The sequence below is a fragment of the Cebus imitator genome, unplaced genomic scaffold, assembly GCF_001604975.1.
Source record: "Cebus imitator isolate Cc_AM_T3 unplaced genomic scaffold, Cebus_imitator-1.0 Scaffold117, whole genome shotgun sequence".
Lineage (NCBI taxonomy): Eukaryota > Metazoa > Chordata > Mammalia > Primates > Cebidae > Cebus > Cebus imitator.
In genome coordinates, this window is record NW_016107432.1 from 5,399,363 (window position 1) to 5,421,236 (window position 21,874).

The 21,874-nt window shown below is 54.4% G+C and overlaps 1 protein-coding gene across 26 annotated transcripts in view; it reads left to right on the forward strand.

Annotated features, from left to right (window-relative positions):
* Positions 1-17,284, forward strand: part of ABLIM2 (actin binding LIM protein family member 2) — a 185,502-nt gene extending 168,218 nt beyond the window's left edge. For all 26 annotated transcript variants that reach the window (XR_005201944.1, XR_005201945.1, XM_017539067.2 and 23 more), the window contains one exon: positions 15,541-17,284. Coding sequence is in view for 24 of the 26 variants with exons in the window: in XM_017539067.2 (XP_017394556.1) it covers positions 15,541-15,654 (114 nt within the window). In the remaining 2 variants the exon portion in view is untranslated. The remainder of the gene's footprint in view (positions 1-15,540) is intronic.
* The last annotated feature ends 4,590 nt before the right edge of the window (positions 17,285-21,874 follow it).

Here is a 21,874-nt window from a genome sequence, read left to right on the forward strand (position 1 = left end):
AAAAAAAAAAAAAAAAAAAAAAAAAAGAAGGAGAAGAATGAGCTCTGCGGGAGGTGCCTGTTCTCTCGCCTAAGGTTGAGTGGACAGCCCCATCTTCCCACCTGACCGTGTTTACACCCATCTAAAACAACCCGACCATATGCAGAAAGCAAGTGCATTTCAAAGCCCTGGCAAGATGTGGGCACAGAGTCGGGCTCTGAATGAGACCTGTTGGCTGAGAGAACTGACTTTGGTGGGTAGCTACTATGTGCCCAAAGTGGCACGTGCAGTCCTCTAAAACTGCCCTAGGGTGTCCCAGCTTCCAGCCGGGGGGTTTCACCTCCTGAGCCCTGTCACGGATGTGCTGGCGCCTCTTAGTAGACTTCTTGGTAGCGTGAAGGGTCTTGAGGCTCCTGAAGGAAAGGGGTACCCAGCCCATCTGAGCCCCAAGGCTGGAGAGTGGGTATGACCCTATGTGCACAGGGCCAGCTGCCAGCTGGTGCCCAAACTGCCTACCAGGCAGTGGCTCAGTCTGCTGCTGAGGAGGGAGCTGGAGGGGCATGGATGCAGCCAAGGGGCACTCGGCAGTGCCCCAGTGCTGGGGCTGGAGGGGGAAGTAGGCACCAGGCTGCTCCTCAGAAGGGGAATTCTGGAAAGGCCTTCCTTCCAGGCCCAGGGAAGCCCATGAGCAAAGGCTGGCAGAGAGGGGTGCTCCAGGCCGTCTCTAGATAGGAAGTGCGTCCTTCCCAGGAGCACTGGGCAGCCACCGACGGCCCTAGCCAGCGGCCGGGTGCTCTTGAGCTATGATTTCTGCACCTCTAAGATGAGGATGTTGATTCTGCTTGACCAGTATCTGCTCTGCAGACGAGAAGTTGCAGGAATCTCCTCACCCAGGGCCTGGAAAATAGCACTCCCTCAGTCCAGCGAGGGCGGGGATCAGGACACTGGTGTGACTGCAACACTGAGGACAGGGCACATCCATTTTGAACTCTTTGTTGCAAATGATAGGAACTTGACCCAAAGTAACTTAAGCAGAGAAAGAATTTACTATGTCCGTGAAAAGAGTCGAACTCTCTAAACTACATCAGGAGGTTTCATCTGAGCCAAACGTGACTGACCATGCAAGGTACAGTCTCAAGCGCTCCCGAGAATGTGCCCAAGGCGGTTGGGTTACGGGTTTATGTTTCGGGGAGACAGAAGACATCAGTCAATACCTGTAGGCTGCACATTGGTTCGGTCTGGAAAGGTGGGACACCTTGAGGTTGGGGCTTACATGTCATAGGTGGATTCAGAGATTTTCTGATTGGCACTTGGCTGAAAGAGTTATTATCACAAGGCTTGGAATCAACAGAAGGGAGCGTGTGGGTTAAGCTAAGGGGCGGTGGAGACCACGGTTCTTTTTACATAGATGAAGCCTCACAGCAGGCCCTCTGTAGAGGCAAGAGATAGCAGATGTTTCCTGTTCAGACTTTGACTGTCAGCTAATCTCTTCACGATCAGAAAGAGACCAGAAAGGGAAGGGGATTCTCTACAGAGTGTAAATTTCTCCACAAAAAACAGCTTTGCAGAGCCATTTATTTTTCCTTGAGACCGTCTCACTCTGTCGCCCAGGCTGGAATGCAGTGGCACGATCTCTGCTCACTGCACCCTCCGCCTCCCAGGCCCAAGCGGTTCTTCTGCCTCAGCCTCCCGAGTAGCTGGGGTTACAGACACCTACCGCCACGCCCGACTAATTTTGGTATTTTTAGTAGAGATGGGTTTTCACCATGTTGTCCAGGCTGGTCTCAAACTCCTGACCTCAAATAATCCGCCCGCCTCTGCCTCACGAAGTGCTGGGATTACAGGCGTGAGCCACCACACCCAGCCTGCAGAACCATTTTAACATCCACCAAGGAAATATATTCTGGGGTAAAATGTCTTTATTTTTTTCAGGGCCTGCTCTCTGTCATGTGATGCTATGCTATAGTCAAGACTGGAATTTGGGGTCTTGTTGCTACAGCCTTAAGATCTCTGTTTTATTGTTAATGTCATCAGTTGTGCCTGACTTCCAAAGGCAGGATGGTAGAATGAGGCACATCTGACTCACCCCCTCTTCCCTTCATGGCCTGAACTAGTTTTTTAGGTTTCTTTGAAATCCCCTTGGCAGAGAGGAGGGGTTCATTCCCCCTCAATCATCAGCTAGTTGAGGGGCTTAGAATTCGTTTTTGGCTTACAGCTGGCTCTCATGACTGAATGTCTCCTTCAGGTGTGGCTTGATCAAGGGCTAAAGGATGTCTTCAGCACCCAGTTTCTTTCCTTCTGTCTTTTGACTGTGCGTTTTCTGTGCTGGCTCTATTGATAGACTTTTACCTCACCTTGCTCAGGCTCTAAATCTGCAGGGAAGAGACCCACATCTTTCTCTCTGTCAGCAGTCCAAAAAAAAAAGCCCCATCTCTGCCCCGAGTGGGTAATATGACCACCCTTTAATCAGCCAGTTTGACCCAAGGAATGCAGTGCCCCAGTTGGCCAGGCTCAGCCATAGGCCCATGCCTGGAGCTAACAGGGCTGCTGACATCACCTGAGCTGGGTGGTGTATTTAACACTCCGTCTTAGATAATGTGCTAGTCAGGAAGTGTTTGAGGGAGAGAGGAAAGAGGGAGGTGAATCTAGACCGAAGATGAATGGTTAAGAGGAAAGGGGTCGTCCCTGGTGCTTGTTAGTCGTTTGCAACATTTTACAAAACAATGCAGCTAAAGGCTAATCTGTAATCAGGGAAACAAAGGTGACAGCTTCCTAGGTTACGGCTGCCTGTCACATGACTCAGGTCCCATAATCATATTTTCTTAAGGCTCAAAATACGTTAAATTTCCAACAGCTTAGATTTTGAACAGCATCTTGTTTACACATTCCTGAAGATGGGGAAGAGAATGCCGGGTGACAGGCAGTGAGTGTCTGCCTATGGGAGGGTGGGAGATGGGGCTGAGGAGGAGGGAGAAGCCACATGCCAAGCCCACGACCACTGTGGCCAGTCAGTGCGGTCAGTCCTCCAGGGTGTGCTGAGCAGCCTGAGGTGTGGGCTTCGTGCTAGCAAAGGAACCACAGAGCCAGATAGCACAAGGCTCTTTGCTCAGGGAGCTGGCAGCTTGTGGGACATTTGGTCTTTACCCCACAGAAGAGGAAAGGCCACCAGAAGGTTCTGATGTGTTAGGATGTGCATGGGTCATCAGCAGGAGGACTCTGGGCAGCAGGAGCCAGCTAGGAAGCCGGCATATGGGTCCAGGCAGTGCCAGACGGGTGGAGGAGACCAGCATCAGTGCTGAGTGAGTGCGCAGGTGAGGCTGTGAATCCACTGCGGCCCACCGCACACTCAGGAGGTGCCCCTGCCATCCCATCTCATCCTCAAGGCCTCTCTTGGGTGGCCTCCACCTACCGTCCCATGTGACTGTCCCCCAGTGGCCAGAGAAGGCACCCCAAAAGGGACCCCAGCACTGCTAGCGGCCCGCAGGGATGCATTTTTCAGCGCCTGTTGAACTTGGTTCCTTGTGAGTTGTGTGGTCAGGTCCCGTCCCAAGCATAAATGCTACTGACTGTTGTAAGAGGGGCGTCTCCAGTGGGGCGGGTGGCTCCTCCTGTCAGGAACTGCCTGGAGGGTTCTTGCTGGTCCTGTGTCTTTGTTCCTCAAAGGGTGTGTCCCCTCTGGGCTGCCTGTTAGTGCTGGAGTTCACTGCTCTCACCAGGAGAGGTGAGCTCAGCCAGCGTGCCTGCAGCTCCTGGCCCAGCAGCAGTGTGGGACCAGGGGCCTGCTGGGACTCGCTGCAGCCCCCTGGGGACTGTGGTGTGCCTGACAGGACTTCTATTTAACTTTCTTTGGCAATAATACAACATGAAAATTGTAAAATACAAGTGGTTAGCGTTTGTAACCGTCTCCTTTTAAAACACCCTCTGACACCTGGGTAATGATTTCAATCATTCGAATTTCCAAGAACACAGCCAACGGTGCGACACTAGTCCTCCTTCCTCCTCAGGCTCCACCAAGCCAGGAGGCAGCTGGAAATGTTACCACATCTGGGGAATGTCCCTCATTCTTCAGCAGCGGCTCCCCTCCTGCCTTGGGCTGGGGGTGGGATGTGAGCCAGAGGGGGCTCGGGGGGGCCGCCTCCCAGCAGGAGAGAAAGAGACCCCTGGTGTTTTTATTTCAGAGAAAAGAGCTTTATTTTTAATATAAAAACAATTCTTAAATGTGATAGAAGTCCAGAAAAATACAAAGGAGGACATAAACATCTTACGGAATTCCCCCACCCAGTCACAACTGATAACTCCGTGGGGGATGTGCTTCTGGAATCTCTTTTGCACATAATCTCAGAGCTAACTGAATCCTGTTTTGGATAAAGAGGGCTCATACTGTATATCCAGTTTGGACATTACTGCTTTTTGCTTTCAAATTTGACATGGCTATTTCTAGGCCAGTCAATTCTGATCTGCCCCACCTTTATTTATTTTTTTGAGACGGAGTCTTGCTCTGTCTCCCAGGCTGGAGTGCAGTGGTGCAATCTCAGCTCACTGCCACCTCTGCCTCCTGGGTTCAAGCAATTCTCCTGTCTCAACCTCCCGAGTACGTGGGTCTACAGGCACCCTCAACCACACCTGGCTAATTTTTTCTGTTTTTAATAGAGATGGGGTTTCGCCATGTTGGCCAGGCTGGTCTCCAACTCCCCACTTCAGGTGATCCGCCCGCCTCAAACTCCCAAAGTGCTGGGGTTACAGGTGTGAGCCACTGCCCCATCTTTTAAATGGCCATGTGGTGGTCCATTGGGAATGTGGTTCCCACAGGGGACCGGTGTGTGTGCCTGTGTGCATGCATATGTGTGTACATGTATGCACACGTGTGTGTATTCATCCATTTTCACATTACTATAAAGAAATACCCGAGACTGGGTAATTTATACAGGAAAGAGGCTTAATTCACTCACAGTTCTGCATGGCTGGGGAGGCTTCCGGAAACTTGCAATCATGGTGGAAGGTGAAGGGGAAGCAAGGCACGTCTTACATGGTGGCAGGTGAGAAAGAGCATGTGAAGGAGGAACTGTGAAACGCTTAAAAACACATCAGATCTCGTGAGAACTCCCTCACTATCATGAGAACAGCGTGGGGAAACCACCCCCACGACCCAATCACCCCCACCAGGTCCCTCCCTCAACATGTGGGGATTATGGGGATCATGATGTGAGATGAGACACAGCCAATCCATATCAGTGTCTATGTGTGTGTATACACATACCCGTGTGTATGTGTTTATGTGGATATGTGCGTATGTGTGTGTATATGTGTGTATATGTGTGTATATATGTGTGTGTATACGTGCATATGTATGTGTGTATATATGTGTATGTGTGTATATGTGTATACATGTGTATGTGTGTGTACTTGTGTGTATGTTTGTGTATACATGTGTATGTGTGTATATGCATGTGTGTGTGTGTGTGTGTGTGTGTGTGTGTTTGGTGTGTGTAAGGTGAAGAATGGCAGGTAGGAAATGAATTCCAGGAAGAACAAAGTACATGTGCAAAGGCCCTGGGGCAGGAGGGAGCCTTGGCTGTTGGAGGAAGCATACGAAAGCTCAGGTGTCTGGCCCTGAGCGGGGATAGGCCCTGCAGAGCCCTGGACCATGTGAAGCAGCTTGGTTTTTAGCCTAAGAGGAATGGCATTTATGCCTAGGTGTGCAACTGAAAACAACCCCTGTGGCTCCATGGTGAAGCCCCGATTGGTGGTGTAGAGGCAGGGCGCTGTTTCAGGCAGTTTGGGTCTGGGGCAAAACACGATGGCCTGTTGGACACTTGGTGGTGGCCCTTGTGAGTGTGAGAAGTGGGTGGATGCAGGTGATCTGTGGGAAGTCCAGGTGGCGGGGCCTGGTGCTGGGGAAACACCCCAGGTGTGGCTGCAGGCTGGGCGGGTGGGCTGGTGACACCGAGCCAAATGCTCTGCGCCCATGAGCAACAGCCAATCACGGTGACAGTGGGTTTTGCGAAAGAGAAGAGATTGTATTCACGAGACGGCCGAGCAAAGAGGCCGGAGAACAAATCGCAGACTTGCCTCCCGGATAATAGGGCCGAGGGAGGAATAAGAAGTGGGTGGTCTAAGGCGTGGGAAGGATGATGGGCTGGTGGGAGGTGAGGTCATTGGGATTTTGCGCGATCGTGATTGAGCTACATTGTTCTTCATGGGACATACGTTCATAAAAAACAGTGTTAGCATGATCTGAGAAAGGTGTTTTTGGCCCTCTGAAGTCAGGAATCCGCCCAGGCCTACATGAAGGGTTCATGGTCTCTGTTGGCCTAAAAAGGGCAAGAGCTAACTCTAAGTTCCCAAAAAACAACTTTAAGCAACCGTGGTTATAGCGACCCACACATCAGAGACGTTATCTGTAAGGGACTAGTGGGAATTTAGTTGTATGTTGGCCACATGACTTTTAGCTATATAGTTTAAAAAATTAAGAAGCAAGTGACTAGAACCAAGCAGGCAGGCCTGGAAGCAAGCAGCAAGTTTGGAGGCCCAATCAGATTGGTCCCTTGGTTTCAAGGGTGGACAGAGCGGCCATCACTTAGTGGAGCAGGATGTGCGCAGATGTGATCAACACTCACCAACGGGGCACAGCTGAGGGGACGCAGGATGCCCAGCCCCGCAATGGTGAAAGGTGCCGTGCAGCACATGATAGGTGTTCAGTTACTGCGAGGAAGTGTGGAGGAGTGTGGAGAAGCTGCCGTCATCCTCTTCCTCCCTGGAAGGGGTGTCCCATGGAAGAGGGTCAGACGAATTGTGTGGTGACAACAGGCAGAGTGGGAATCAGCACACAGAGCCCCTAAGAGGCAGAGCTGAGGTTCAGGCTAAGGTGTTGCTGAGAGCCACTGCAATATGCTGTCTTCTGAGCTACTTACAGTGTTGAAAATGAATTTTTTTTTCAAACAGGGTCTCTGTCACCTAGGCTGGAGTGCAGTGGCACAATCACAACTCACCACAGCCTCAGCCTCCTGAGCTCAAGTGATCCTCCCACCTCAGCCTCTTGAGTAGCTGGGACTACAGGCATGTGCCACCACATCCAGCTAATTTTTTTCTTTTTGTAGAGACAGGGCCTTACAATATTGCCCTGGCTGGTCTCAAATTCCTGGGCTCATGTGATCCTCCCTTCTCAGCCTCCCAAAGTGCTGAAATTTAGGTTATAAGCCACTGTGCCCAGCCTGAAAATGAATTTCTAACTCCTCTTACATGCCCCCAACTTCCCAGTACAGACAGGCATTTTGCTCCTTAGGTAGGAAAGTGTATCAACCAGGGTTTTCCAGAGAAACAGAACCATTAGGTGAATGGATGGTGGGTGGATGGATGGATGCATGGATGGACAGATAGATGGATAAATGGATGGAAAGATGGAGAAGTGGATGGGTAGGTGGGTGGATGAATAGATGGGTGGATAGATAAATGGGTGGGTGGATGGATGGTTGGTAGATGGATAGGTGAGTGGGTGGATGGGTGGATGCGTGAATGAGTGGATGGATGGGTGAGTGGGTGGGTGGGTGGATGGATGGGTGAATGGGTGGATGCATGAGTAAGTGGGTGGGTGCGTGGATGGATGGATGGGTGGGTGGGTGGGTGGGTGGATGGATGGATGGACGGATGGATGGTTGGGTGGATGGATAGGTGAATGGATGGATGGATTGATGGCTGTATGCATGAGTGGACGGATGGATGGATGAATGGGTGGGTGGATGCATGAGTGAGTGGGTGGGTGGATAGATGGATGGATGGGTGGGTGGATGAGTGGATGCATGAGTGGATGGATGGATGGATGGATGAATGGGTGGGTAGGTGGATGGGTGGGTGGATGGATGGATGGGTGGGTGGATGGATGGATAGATAGATAGCCATGTACTAAGAAATTTAAGAACTTGGCCCACACAATTGTGCAGGCTGGCAATTCTGCAATGTGTAGGGCAGGCCAGCAAGCTGGGAACTCAGGCAGGAGGTGATATTCCAGGCTGGGTTTCTTCTCTGGGAAACCTCAGTGTTTACTCCTCAGGCCATCGACAGACGACCTGAGCCTGCTGCATATTGAGGGCGACCTCCTTTTCCTGCCGTCAGCTGACTGCTGATGTGAGCCACAGCCACAGCACACGTTTGCGGCAGCATCTAGGCCAGCGCATGACCAAGCAACCGGGCACCACAGCCCAGCCGCGTTGAACACACAATTCAGCCATCTCAGAACGCAAGGGGAATGGGTGGGAAACGGACTTCTTGTCTGGCTGAGGCCCTCCCGGTCGCTGGCTCACGGATTCACACTCTGAGACCTTTCTGCTTGCTTGGCAGGGCAGGGCAGGGCAGAGCAGGAAAACAACCCTGCAGCCACAGGAGGTGTTTTAAATTGCACACACAGTCATAAATGCCATTGTTCTTAGGCTGAAAACCAAACTGCCTAACAGCGTCCAGGCCCTGCGGGGCCCCGCCTGTCCTCACCTTCCCCGGCTCAGGTCCAGACACCTCAGCTTTCTTTTTTATTTTTTTTTTCCCGAAATGTGGTCTCACTCTGTCACCCAGGCTGGAGTGCAGTGGCGCAACCTCAGCTCACTGCAACCTCTGTCACCTGCATTCAAGTGATTTTCCTGCCTCAGCCTCCCGGGTAGCGGGGACTACAGGCATGTACCACCACGCCCAGTTAATTTTTGTATTTTTAGTAAAGACGGGGTTTCTCCATGTTGTCCAGGCCAGTCACAGACTCCTGACCTCAGGTGATCCACCCACCCCAGACTCCCAAAGTGCTGGGATTACAGGTGTGAGCCACAGCACCCAGCCAACACCTGAGTTTTCTTATGCTTCCTCTGACAGCCAAGGCTGCCTCCTGCCCCAGGGCCTTTGCACGTGTACTTTGTTCTTCCTGGAATTCATTTCCTACCTGCCATCCCCTACCTTACACACACACACACACACACACCACACACACACCCCACACACACACCACGCACCACACACACACACACACACACACACACACACACACACACACACACGAGCAGCTCATTACTGGAGTCTTGTGTTTTCCTGAACTGTCCTCTTCCAGGCCCTGAAGCTAAATGCATACTCAGGTTTGCTGGAGCAGTAAGAGCCCACACTGTTGGAACGTGCCTGAAAAATAAGACCCTGCGGGTAAAGAATATCTCCTTTGTTTAAACTCATCCAACTGGTCCTATGAGGGTGTGGCCTGGTAGGCAGAGGGTGACAGCAGGAGGTTTGGAGCCGCATGTGTGTGTCTGAGAGATGGGTTTGCACCAGAATCCCCTAGCTTAAGGCCTCCCTGGCCAAGACCAGGAAGAGAAACAGAAGCAGAACTGTGCAGCGGGGAGAAAGCGTCGGGAGTCACGGGAGTGGCGGGCAGAGGCCCGACGCAGGGGCCTCCAAGACCAGGACAGTGGCTGGGGAGCCCCGTGGCACCGCAGCAGAGAGCAGTGCAGGCCATGAAAGCCAGAGGTGTCAGGAGGCAGCGCTGCAGAGAGGAGAGTCCAGATTTAGATTCACAGATGCAAATAGACAAGACACCTCGTCCCTCGGTGAGGATGGGATAGACAGTGCTGTGAGCAGACAGGCCAGTGCCCACCCTCACAGAGCTGACAGCCAGAGAAGGTCAGTACTGACTCAGTCTTGAGGGACACAGCATGGCCCCAGGGCCTGCTTGGTGAGCACAATCCAGGAGGGCCTCCAGGAGGAGGGGACGCTTGTGTCAGGACCAGTAGGATGAGGAAGAGCTACTGGTGAAGCAGGAAGAGGAACACTGCGTGGTGCTTCCCCTGGGGTTCCACTGCACACTGAGGAGCAGAGGAGTGGAGGAGAGGTGTGCAAGCCATGGGGAGACAGGGCCTTGGGGCCACTGACAGCCACGGCATTGCTCCCCTAAGCTTCTATCCCCTCTCTGCCCCATAATCTGTGGGAGAGGTTCTAGGGTGTGAAGGGAGAGCTCATCTGGATTGGCAGTGGCCACCATCATTGTGACAGTGATGTCACTGTAGGTCATGCAGGGACCTCCTGCTGGGAGAGCTGGAGCTTTGGGGCCTGGGCCTGGCTTCCGAGAGACTCACCCTGTATGCACAGCCTCCTTGTGCAGGCCAAGGCAGCATGAGCTGGTGGGAAGCACCACCAGGCCTTGGGAGAAAAGTGGCCCCTTGCTGGCCCTGGGGGCCCAGGCTGAGCAGGGCTAGGACCTGAGGCCTGCCCAGTCAGCCAGCCCTGTGCTGGTACAGGGGGGTGGGTGGGTGGCTGTGACTGGTGGGGTGTCTGGAGGAAGGAAGTGTCAGGCCCCTCCCAGGGGCACCTCTGAGCTTGGTGGGTTGGGGGAGCTGGGCGTACCCTGAAGGGGACTTAGGGCTGGAGGTTGGGGGCAGGCTGGGGCAACCTGTCCCTGCTGGAGCGGAGGTGGCACAGGTCCCTGAGGCTTCACAGCTAACCTGAGATGGCCATGGAGGTCCCAGTGGGAGGCAGGAAGTAAGGGTAGAGGAAAGGTCAAGCCACCTAGCCTGGCTCCCAGGCCCTCTGCCACTTCCTGGCTGTGAGACCTTGGACAAGTCACACAACCTCTCTGAGCCTGTGCTTCCTGAAGCAGACCCGCTCCCATGCTGCAGAAACACCTCCCTGCAGGATGCGTCCTGGAGAAACCAGTGTACCTCATCAGCGAGGCCACCCCACCCTCTGCAAAGACACCACCCCAGGCTGCCTTCCTTCCAGTTCAGGAACAGCTGGGCTTGGCCTGCACAGGCCCTGGGGGTGAGGCACACTCCTGCAGAGCCTTCAGGAACCCGGGGCCAGAGGAGTGGGCTCGAGGCCAGAAAGCTGGCCTGGCCTCTGGAGTCAGCTGAGCCTCGCCCGTCCTGCCTGCCCTGGCAGACCCATGGGAAAGCCTGCCTGCCTCTGCCCTGAGTGAGACTGAACGCCGGTTGTACAGCTGGCAGGGGTGGGGCCTTGGAGCCCTTCTCACCCAGGAGGCAGTGGAGGCTCAGCCAGGTGAGGGGTGGCACTCAGGATCCCACAGCTGGAGCCCAGAGTCATGAACAGACCCCCTACTGGGGACGGCCCCTCATGTGACTCTTGGCCTTCTGGGTACTCAGACAACCAAGTTTTCTTCTCACGCTGCAGACAGAAAACAGAACTGGAGCCCGGGGGGGTCCCTGCCAGTCTCCTAGACCCTTGGCCCCAAGTCCTGGGCCCTGTAGGCCACATACGAGTGGCCCGGCCCAGCCCCCATGCTCAGGACACCCCCGGCCCCTCCCTGTTGCTGTGCTCTGCCAAACCTGGCTGCTCCCTGGGGTCTCTGGTGATGCAGCGTCACGGTCCCAGTGCCACGCTCCCAGAGGAGGTAACCATTCACAGCAACTTCAGGAGCCACCCAGATGCTCTCTCCACCACCTGAGCCACACCACCCCTCCACCACCCCCTACAGGCATCCCCCAGGGTACCTCTGCTTCCCACACCCACCTCCCGGCACCCTGCTAGCCTTCCTACTTGCCCGCCAGCTCCAAGTCTTCCTCCAATCACCCTCCCCAGAGGCTCCCACAGTCTGGAGCCCATGGTGTCATCCTCACACCTGCCCTTCTCTCCTTCCCCAGCATGCGGGGCACAACTGCCCCCCACATACCCCATCAGCCCCCTCCTCCCTCCTCCCTCCTCCCTTCTCCCTCCTCCAACTAAACCCAAGGGACCACTTGCTCACCAGTCTTCTCCTTTTAAATACGCGATTGCAGATGGCAGGGGGCACTGGGCACTGCCACACCACCCCCTTGACACCTTCCCGCTGCCCATTAGCACCTTTGTGCCCCTCCCCTAGCCTCCTCCAGCCAGAAGCAGGAATGTGGCAGCAGGGAGCCCTGCCCCAGGCGCCAGCACTGGGCTTGAACTCTCCTCTCCCTTCCACGTCAGCCTCTGATCCCTTACATGCTTCCGTGTCAGTTCACCTCCCCAGCCAGCGCCCCCAGGGGCTTTGTGTCTCTGGCTTTCCACGTCTGGAACAAGGCCTGGCGTATCACTGCGGCTCAGTTAATATTTGTGGGATAAAGCTAGAAATGCTTTTCCTTTTTCTTTCGTTTGATCTCATTTGTCTTGATTGTTCACTGTAATTGGGAAGATGGTGATTTGGTACCTATAAGTGCAGGGCTGCTGTCTTTCATTTATTCATTCATTCATTCATTCATTCATTTTGAGATGGAGTCTCGCCGTGTCAACCCAGGCTGGAGTGCAGAGACAGGAACTCCACTCACTGCAACCTCCGCCTCCCGGCATTCTCCTGCCTCAACCTCCCAAATAGGTGGGATTATAGGTGTCAGCCACCATGCCTGGCTAATTTTTGTATTTTTTAGTAGAGATGAGGTTTCACCATCTTAGCCAGGCTGATCTTGAACTCCTGACATAGCGATCCACCCGCCTTGGCCTCCAAAGTGCTGGGATTACAGGCGTGAGCCACGGTGCCCGGCCCAGGGCCACTGTGGTAAATGACACATTGAGTGTCTTGAATGTCTTAAGAGACACTATCTGAAGTGACAGTTCTAAGTTTCTGTGGACTGGCTGATGGATTTCTCAGCACCGGGAAACCGTGATCTTAACACCATGCAAGTGGTTCGTTTCTGGCACGTATCAGGATTCTTTTCCTCTTTGCAAACGCGAGATAGCAGCAGGCAGCTGAGGGCCTCTTCCTGGCAGACTTGCTGGCTGTGCTGTGTGGGGGTGGAGGGGGGATTTCCTGAGTCCCTCCTCCAGATCACCCCAGCAACTCCAAAATCCAGTGCATACCACACGGACTGGGTGATTGCTGTGAAATGCGTGAGGGGCAGCGGTTTACACGTTTCAGTGACCGGACGTCTCCACTGTCCTTTTCTCTTTTGATAATCACAGTGATTCTAATATAGCACTTGAGGTTTTTGTCTGTTTGTTTTTTGAGACAGGGTCTTGCTCTGTCACCCAGGTTTGGAGTGCAGAGGTGCGATCACAGCTCACTGCAGCCTCCACCCCCGGGCTCAAGCGACACTCCTGCCTCAGCCTCCTCAGTAGCTGGGACTACAGGCACACGCCTGCACACCCAGCTAATTTCTGTAATTTTTGTAGAGATGGGGTCTCACCATGTTGCCCAGGCTGATCTGAAACTCCTGAGATCAAGTGATCTTCCCGCCTCGGGCTCCCAAAGTGTTGGGATTACAGGTATGAGACCCCACGCCCATCCAAATTGACCATTTTAACCATTTTATTTTATTTATTTATTTTTGAGATGGAGTCTCACTCTTGTTGCCCAGGCTGGAGTGCAGTGGCGCGATCTCGGCTCACTGCAACCTCTGCCTCCTGGGTACGAGCGATTCCCCTGCCTCAGCCTCCTGAGTAGCTGGGATTACAGGCATGCACCACCACACCTGGCAAGTTTTGTATTTTTAGTAGAGACAGGGTTTCTTTATGTTGGTCAGGATGGTCTTGAACTCCTGATCCCAGGCGATCCACCCGTCTCGGCCTTCCAAAGTGCTGGGATTACAGGCGTGAGCCACCGCGCCCGGCACTATTTTATTTATTTTATTTTTATTTATTTATTTATTTATTTGAGTTGGAGTCTCGCTGTGTCATCCAGGCTGGAGTGCAGTGGGGCAATCTCAGTTCACTGCAACCTCCGCCTCCCGGGTTCAGGCAGTTCTCCTGCCTCAGCCTTCTGAGTAGCTGGGCTTATAGGTGCGCGCCACCACATCTGGTTAATTTTTGTATTTTTAGTAGAGACAAGGTTTTGCCATGTTGACCAGGCTGGTCTTGAACTCTTGACCTCAGGTGATCCACCTGCCTCCGCCTCCCGAAGTGCAGAAATTACAGGCATACACCACCGCACCCAGCCCATTTTAGCCATTTTAAAGTGTACCATTCAGTACCGTTCACAACCTCGTGCAACCAGCCCCGCCATCCTGCTCCGGAACATTTTCATCACCACAACAGGAAACCCCATACTCATGACGCAGCCTCTCCTCCTCTCTCCCCCAGCCCCTGGCGACCACAAATCCACGCTCTGTCTTCGTGGACTTGCTAATCGGGACATTTCATACAGGTGGAATCATGCACCATCTGGTCTTTGGTGTCTGGCTTCCTTCACGGAGCCAGTGTGTCTGAGGCTTGTCCAGCTGTGGCATGTGTCAGAACTTGACGGCCTTTGAAGGCTGAAGGCTATTCCGTCGCTCGGACGTGCCACATTCTGTGTATCTGTTTGTCTGAAATGGACACCTGGCTTGTGGCCACGCCGCAGTGATTCTGAATAATGCTGCTATGAATGTGGGCGACCGTTGTCTGAGTCCCTGTTTTCCATTTTCCCGGGTGTCTGCCCAAGAGTGGGTGGCTGGGGCAGATGTTAATGGGTAGAGGATGTCGCAGAACTGCAGAAACTGCTCCCACACAGCTGCACTGAAGCCACACTTTTCAGCTGGCAGCAGATGGGGATTCAGGGCAGAGCCTGGCCTCCTAGCCACTGGCCTTCTCCAGCCTCCTTCCAGTTCCTCCTCTCAGCCCAGCCCAGGCGAGGCAAGGGGAGCAGCCTTGGCTGGAAAGCCCCACGCTCCCTGGAAAGGCCCCTCAGGGGAGGGGACGCCTGAGCCAGCTCTGAGGGATGAGGGGTTTCTCACAGCCTGCTGAGAGTAGGGGGAACAGACCCTTCGAGGCAGAGGCTAGAAGGCAGGTGCCTGCTTGGCAGGGAGCTCCACAGAGCTTGCGGTGACCAAGGTTACACGTAACACGTGCGGCCAGCACCGCTGGCACCGTCCACAGCCAGCGCTGACTGTGTGCACACCTTCCTCCCTGCAGCTCCAGGGTGTGGGTTCTAGGGGGACCCATTACGCAGATAAGCAGACTGAGGTGCCAGGGCCTAACTCACTCACACGGCATCCCAGAAGGGCTGGCATCCACGCCCTGACCACCAAGCTGTGTGGCTCTCCACGGTGTCCCCAGCAAGAAGCTGGGTGCAGAGAGGCACGATCACTTTCTCACACACACACCAGAGGCTTCTGGGAGACGAAGGAGTTGCCCCCGGGCCTGGGCCTTGCTCGGTGTCTTTGCTTACTGTCTGCACCCCAACTTCCTGGGCTATGAAGTCCGGGGGTAAACCCTTCACCTCCTACTCAGATGGCAGCTGTGACCATTCGCTGAAGTAACAAACAAATATGAGCACTGAAGGAAATCTGCAGAAGCTCAGACGTCCAAAGGCGGTGGGGGGTCTTACTCCAGAACGTGATGAACTTGATCTGCAGTAGAGGATGCCTTTGTAGGAGTCAAGAGCAGAGCGTTCTGGCCCCAGCCCTGCCACTGGGTGCTGAGTCTCCTGCGTGTCCCTGGCAGGGTCGCTATCCTCTGAGCTCAGTTCTTTCACAGCAGAGAGGGTGCCAGGAACGGCCAAGAGGCCGGGCACTGAGGGCCACCACCCCGTCCTCAGTGTGATCCTGCACCTGGATTGCTTGGTGGCAGCAAACTGCCCAGTGGCGTGCCTTGCTGCGTTGCCTTGCTGCATTGCTAACTGGCCTTTTTTCTTTTCTTGACTTTTTTTTGAAGAGACACTTGTCGCCTGAGGAGTTCCAGGAGGTGTTCGGCATGAGCTTGGAGGAGTTTGACCGCCTGGCCCTCTGGAAGAGGAATGACCTGAAGAAGAAAGCCCTGTTGTTCTGACGGCTGCCAGCCTGCCCACTGGTGTGCGCCGGGAGCCGAGGCGAGGGGTCCCTGGCAAGAACCACGCACGCCCCTCCCACACACCTTGCTCTGGCTTCTCTGTGTCAATGGGGTGGCAGGAGGGGGTCCCCCAGCAGGTGCAGCCTCTGCGCCTGCCGGCAACACTCCTGCCCGTAGTTTAGGGCTGAGACAGCTAGCTTCACACCACCCTTCCCCGCTGTGGCTTGGTGTCAGGGAGAGGCTGCAAACTGGCTGTGTGGGGCATCAGACAGAGTGCACAGGTGGCTGCAGCCCAGCCTACCTTTCCAGCGTCCTCAAGGTGCCCTGGCCCCGGTGCTAGGCACATGGGGGACAGAGGTGCCCGGAACGTGAGCTGTGAGGCTTATCGAAGATGGGCGCTGACACCATTGTTCCAGGATGGGCACACAGCCCCTTTGGAGCCTGGGCAGCCTCGCCTCACAGGCAGACCCGCAGACAAGGCAGGGAGTGTCTGGGGCAGTGCCAAGAGAAGGGTGCGTGATTTTTGCAGGCGTCTGTGATGGGTCTCTCTAGGAACAAACGTCAGCTGACAGGCACCCTCTGGCAGTGCCCCTCCATGCGCTGTGTCCTCTTCCAGATCATCTCCTAGATGCCTACACAATATCTTTAAAGTTACACAGAAGTTTTTATTTTATTAAAAAGTATAGCCTACTTAAACACGAGATGACATATATAGAGTTGAATTTCACGGCCCCTCTGCAGGGGAGTGGCCCTCCAGCCTTATTCTCCACCGCTCCGCTCTGTGTGGCTTCGGTCGGTTCTCGGTGTGGTCCTCATACATAGAGCTCCCTGTCTGGTTTCTCCTTTTTTCTTTTTCACGTCACACAGGTAACCTTAAAGACAGACCCCTCTGAATCACGCTTTGTAAATACATGTCAAGTGTAGCCATCACTGTTTTCCTTGCTGTTATTTTTACAAGTCTTGGAGAGAAAACATCTTCCTCTGGTGGCCAAAGCCCTGGAATAAAAGGTTTCCACGTCCCGCACCTAATGCCCGACGTAGATCTCGTCGTGCCGTCCTGTGATGGCAGTGTCTCAGCACACCCACCTGAAAAGGAAACCCCACACGCCCCGGGAGCAATGAGCTCCTGTGTGCCCCTGAAACTGACAACCACACGCTGTTGGGGAGCAAAGGATGGAGAGATGCCTCTCATCCCCGACGCCAGCAGGGCATCCCCGAGCAGGAGGCTGGCCAGTCTCCCCACGCAAAGGCGTTGGTGTCTGCCATGAGGCGTGTGTTGAGGTGCAGTGCCGCCGTCACAGGATGCCGATAGGCGCGCTGAGAGGTGGCTGGAACACCGGAGCCTGTTTCCCCGTCCTCGGTGGGTGTTGCCTCTTGTGTGTGTCCCCATGTTCCTGCCTGTGAGTCGGCCTTACTCCGCTTCCTCAGTGCCCACGACCTGCCAAGTCCCATTTCCCACTCGGCTTCTCGCCCGCCCGGCTCGGCCAGGGAGGGGGAGTTTTTAGCACCTAATCCGCTTCCTGCCGCTGAGCAATCTGAGCCTGAGCAACTGGAAACCCCCATTTCTCAGTAGTGCAATGTCATGTCTGATCCCAGGAAGCCTGGAAAATAAAAGACGATGCATTATCACTTGCGGGAGTACAAGAGCACTTGTTATGAACGTGTGTGATTTTAAAGGCAAGGCCCCTCCTGCAAGGGGCAGGAGCCTTGGGGAGGGCGCCTGTTCCCGGTATGGCGCTGGATGTGTGCACGGGGCAGGCAAGGCCTTGGGGAGGGGGGCAGGCAAGGCCTTGGGGAGGGGCCCCGTAGGACATTCCCCAGAGGCAGCTTGCGCAGACGCATTCCTGGGCCCTCACCAGGGCCAGGCACTCTGCTGACGCCAGTGAGGAGTGAAACCTGATAGGCACCTGCCCCAGAGGTTGGGGAGACAAGGGCAGCCAGGCTGATTGCTGCTCTGTGGAGCTGGCCCCAGGGAGGTCCCAAATACACCCCAGGTCAGGGGAGGCTTTCTAGACAAGATGCTGCCACGCCAAGTCTTGGCAAACGGGAGGTAAGGGAATAAATACCTCCCAATAAGGGAAGGGCATTCCGGCCATCTGGAACAGCTGCAGCGGAGGTGCTGAGGCTGGAAACAGCCTCACAGGTTCCGGAAAATTCAGTGACTGGTTATGGCTGAACACAGGGCCAAGGAAAAGACTGGAAGGAAAGAGAATGCAGACCAGGCTCCCACACGGGATTAAACAATGCCCTGCTGGGATTAAATGTCTCATAGTCTCTAATCCTATTCCATTGACATTCATGATTCTTTTGAACTTTGGGTCTTCCCCCCAGAAGCCTGTCCATTCACACAACCTGCCACCACCGTCTACCCAGTTACACAGTCAGAAATCAGCATTTTCCTCGGTTTCTTTCCCCAGCCCCCGAGGACAACTGCCCGCAAGCCCTGGTAAGTGCCACCTCCCAAGCATCGGCCTATGGCTCTCCACCTGCACAGACACTGCTGTGGAATTATCCAGTGGACATGCTGAGAACAGGAGGTGGCACTGTGACCCATGACCCTGGACACAGGTATAATCCTGGTCTGGCCCTGGCAGCCGGGACATGCGGGCACCCTGGCCACACTCAGGCCCCTCCCTGCCTGCAGCACGGCCTTCCTCTGCAGGCCGGTCCCACACTTGCCCCTGGGCAAATCATGTCCACCCAGAGCCAGAGTGATGCTTTGAAAGCACCAATCGGATCACACCAAGCTCCCCATGGCCTTCGTCCATGGCCTCAAGAGTCAGGCCTTATGTGACTCCCCACTTGCCATTCCCGTCCCCCACCACCTGGCCCCCGTGTTTGTCCCCATGGTCACACCCACAAACTGTGGCTCTCCCTGAGTTCTTCCGAGAGCAAGCCTTCCGGCTTTCACCCAGATCTCCCTCCTGGGGTAGCTCTGCTGCTTCTCAACACAGGGCCCCTCCCTTCCTTCTCAGTTCAACTCTGAAGCTCCCCGCTCAGACAGGGCCCTCTGCTGACCTTCCAAAGCGCCACCCATCACGGCGCTCCTCATGGTTCCAACAGGCGCTCTGTGTGTCAACAGTTTCTTCTTTTTTATTGTATTTATTTATTTATTTATTTGAGACGGAATCTCGCTCTGTCACCCAGGCTGAAGTGCAATGGCATGATCTCGGCTCACTGCAACCTCCACCTCCTGGGTTCAAGCGATTCTCCTGCCTCAGCCTCCCAAGTAGCTGGGATTACAGGTGTGCACCACCACACCCGGCTGATTTTTAGTAGAGATGGGGTTTCATCATGTTGGCGCCAGGCTGGCCTTGAACTGAGCTCAGGTGATCCTCCCACCTTGAACTCCCAAAGTGCTTGGATTATATCACCTCCCACTGTGCCCGGCCCACAGATTCTTTCTCGCTTCGTTGACTGTTTCCCTCTATCAAGCCCTAAGCCTGAGAGGGCTGACGGCTTTGTAACCGCACTCCAAGAACTGGGAATGTCTTTGGAGTATTTTGTAACACGGCCAGAGCTCATCTGGTTTCTGTGCTTTCCCCAGACAGTCTCGTGGCATACATGCTTTTAGAACAGCACTGTCCCATCGCACTGCCTGCAGTGACAAAGACACTCTGTATCCAACCTGTCCTACACGGCAGCCACCAGCACTTGAAATGCGGCCGGTGCGAGTGGACCTGAGTTTCAGTGTAACTCATGTAGAGTGAAAGAGCCACGTGTGGCCACTGGCTTTGTATTAGACAGCGCAGTGCCCTAGGATGAGAAACTGCTGCTGCCCTGAGCTGAGACATGCGTGTCCACAGGCCCTGGGAGCTGTCACTCTTGTCTAGCATGAGTGTTCATTGGAGCCTGTCTATAGGATCAATTTAGAATCCACTTGCTGAGCATGCACCTGTGCCTGGCACTGCCCCAGGTGCAGGGGTATGGTTGGCACAGTTCTTGCCCTCCAGACTCATGACGTCTGCCATCTGAACCTCAGAGCCCCAGGTTCTAAGCCAGTTTGACTCAGTCTTCCATGCCAGCCGTCATGTCTGCCAGTGGCACCAACCTTCCCAAATCAGCACACAACCTGGGCCTGTGTCAGGACCCCCCAGGAGAGATGGGCGGGGAGACATCAGTGCCTGCGGGGGCTCCTTCCTCAGCTCTTCTCCCCAGGGCAGGTGTGCATTCCAGGCTACTTAAATGTAAACAAAAAGCTTCAGAATTCACTGCAGTCGGGCAAGAGAACGTGACAAATCTCACACAGGTCTCAGTGTTTGGTTGTAAAGAAACATATGTCGCCTGTAGCGGCTAGAACTAGTCACATGACCCTAGTCACTGCCCACTAGCAAAAGGGTCTAGGAAGCACAGGCATTCCTCTGTCTGAGAAGAGGGAGGGTCAGAGCCGGGAGCAAGCCTTCCTAACTATAGCTGAGGCTACACGGATGTCTTCTCTTCCCCAAGTCCAACCCCAAGCCCAACCTCTGCACACTAGTGCCAGCTTGACCCCCGGCCCTCCGAGTCTCTGCCATGTGCGGTGCCCCCTCCTGGAGGGCTTTCCCCACAGAGCACCGTGTTCTGTGTGACCTGCTGTCCGCAGCACAGGTGATCAGACCACGGATGGCCCCTGAGCTGTCCACAGAGTGGATCCCTAGTGGCCCGGAGCAACGGCTATGCCTCCTGGAGAGAGTTGGCTGTACGTGGGCATCAGTCTACCCAATCCGAAGCTCTCCCAGGGAGGCCATGTAACACTCAGGCAGATGACTGACGGGGGTAGGGGAAGCAGAGAACAACCAGCCAGAAGCCTGAGCCAGCAAAGGCCATGGATAAAGGGAAGGGGAGTGGAGGGGCACTGGGCAGGAGAGGAGGAAGAAGGGGAGCCCAGAGGGATTCGGAGCTGGCGGAGTCTGGTGGACTTTGCTGACCACTTCGGCTGCACTTAAGCCCACGCTGCCCCCCGTCCCCCAGGTTCTTTTTTTTTTTTGAGACTGAGTTTCAGTCTTGTTACCCAGGCTGGAGTGCAGTGCTGAGATCTCAGCTCACTGCAACCTCCACCTTCTGGGTTCAAGCAATTCTCCTACCTCAGCCTCCCGAGTAGCTGGGACTACAGGCGCGTACCACCATGCCCAGGTAATTTTTGTATTTTTAGTAGAGACGGGGTTTCACCATGTTGGCCAGGCTGGTCTCAAATTCCTGACCTCAGGTGATCTGCCCACCTCAGCCTCCAAAGTGCTGGAATTACAAGTGTGAGCCACTGCGCCCTGCCCCATCTGAGTTCTGAGCTAGCTGAGAACCAGCATGAGGTGGCCAGCATGAGGAAAGGGTGAGTTTCCCTAATACACCAGCCCCCGAATCCTGAAATGCAGAGCTTCCAGAGGGACTAAGTTGGAAGATACTGCTCAGTGTATTTTATTTTATTTTTCATTTATTTATTTTGAGACAGAGTCTCTATCTGCTGCCCGGGCTAGAGTACAATGGCATGATCTTGGCTCACTGCAACCTCCTCCTCCCAGGTTCAAGCGACTCTCGTGCCTTAGCTTTTTGAGTAGCTGGGATTACAGGCGTGCACCACTACACTCAGCTATTTTTTTTCTCTATTTTTAGAAAAGATGGGGTTTCACTGTGTTGGCCAAGCTGATTTCGAACTCTTTGCCTCAAGTGATCCTCCTGCCTTGGCCTCCCAAAGTGCTGGGATTACAGGCATGAGCCGCCTTGCCCAGGCCCTGTTCAGTGTATTTTAGATCAGAAAAGTCTTCCACTGTGGCCCACCCCATCCTCACCCCAAACCTGTACCTAGGTCCCTCCAGGGTGGTAGCCAGCCATGCAGGGTGAAGAGGAGGCAGCTGCATGGGACAAAGTCTGCTTGTGAGCCCAGGGCGATGGGTTTCCACGCCCACCTCCAGCCCAGGCCTGGGCCTGCCCAGGGATCCACCATGGGAGGTGAAGGAGGGAATCATCACAGCTTGTGTTTCTTCCTCTCTGACCACATGGGGTCTGTTTCCTGAGAAGGCCGTATCGGCAAAGTGGCCCCCAAATGCAGAGGGAGCCAAGAAGCCAAAGAAAGAGGCAGACACACCCAGTTTGTCAGTGGAAGGTGATTTATTAGGGGGAATTTGACAAACAGAAATGTGGTCTCGGGAAGCCACAGACAGTCCATCTCTGCACCACAACCGCGCAGACCCGTACATCGGGGAGAAAGTGTACGTGCCCTGGAAGGAATGCCTAGGTGTCTGCGGGC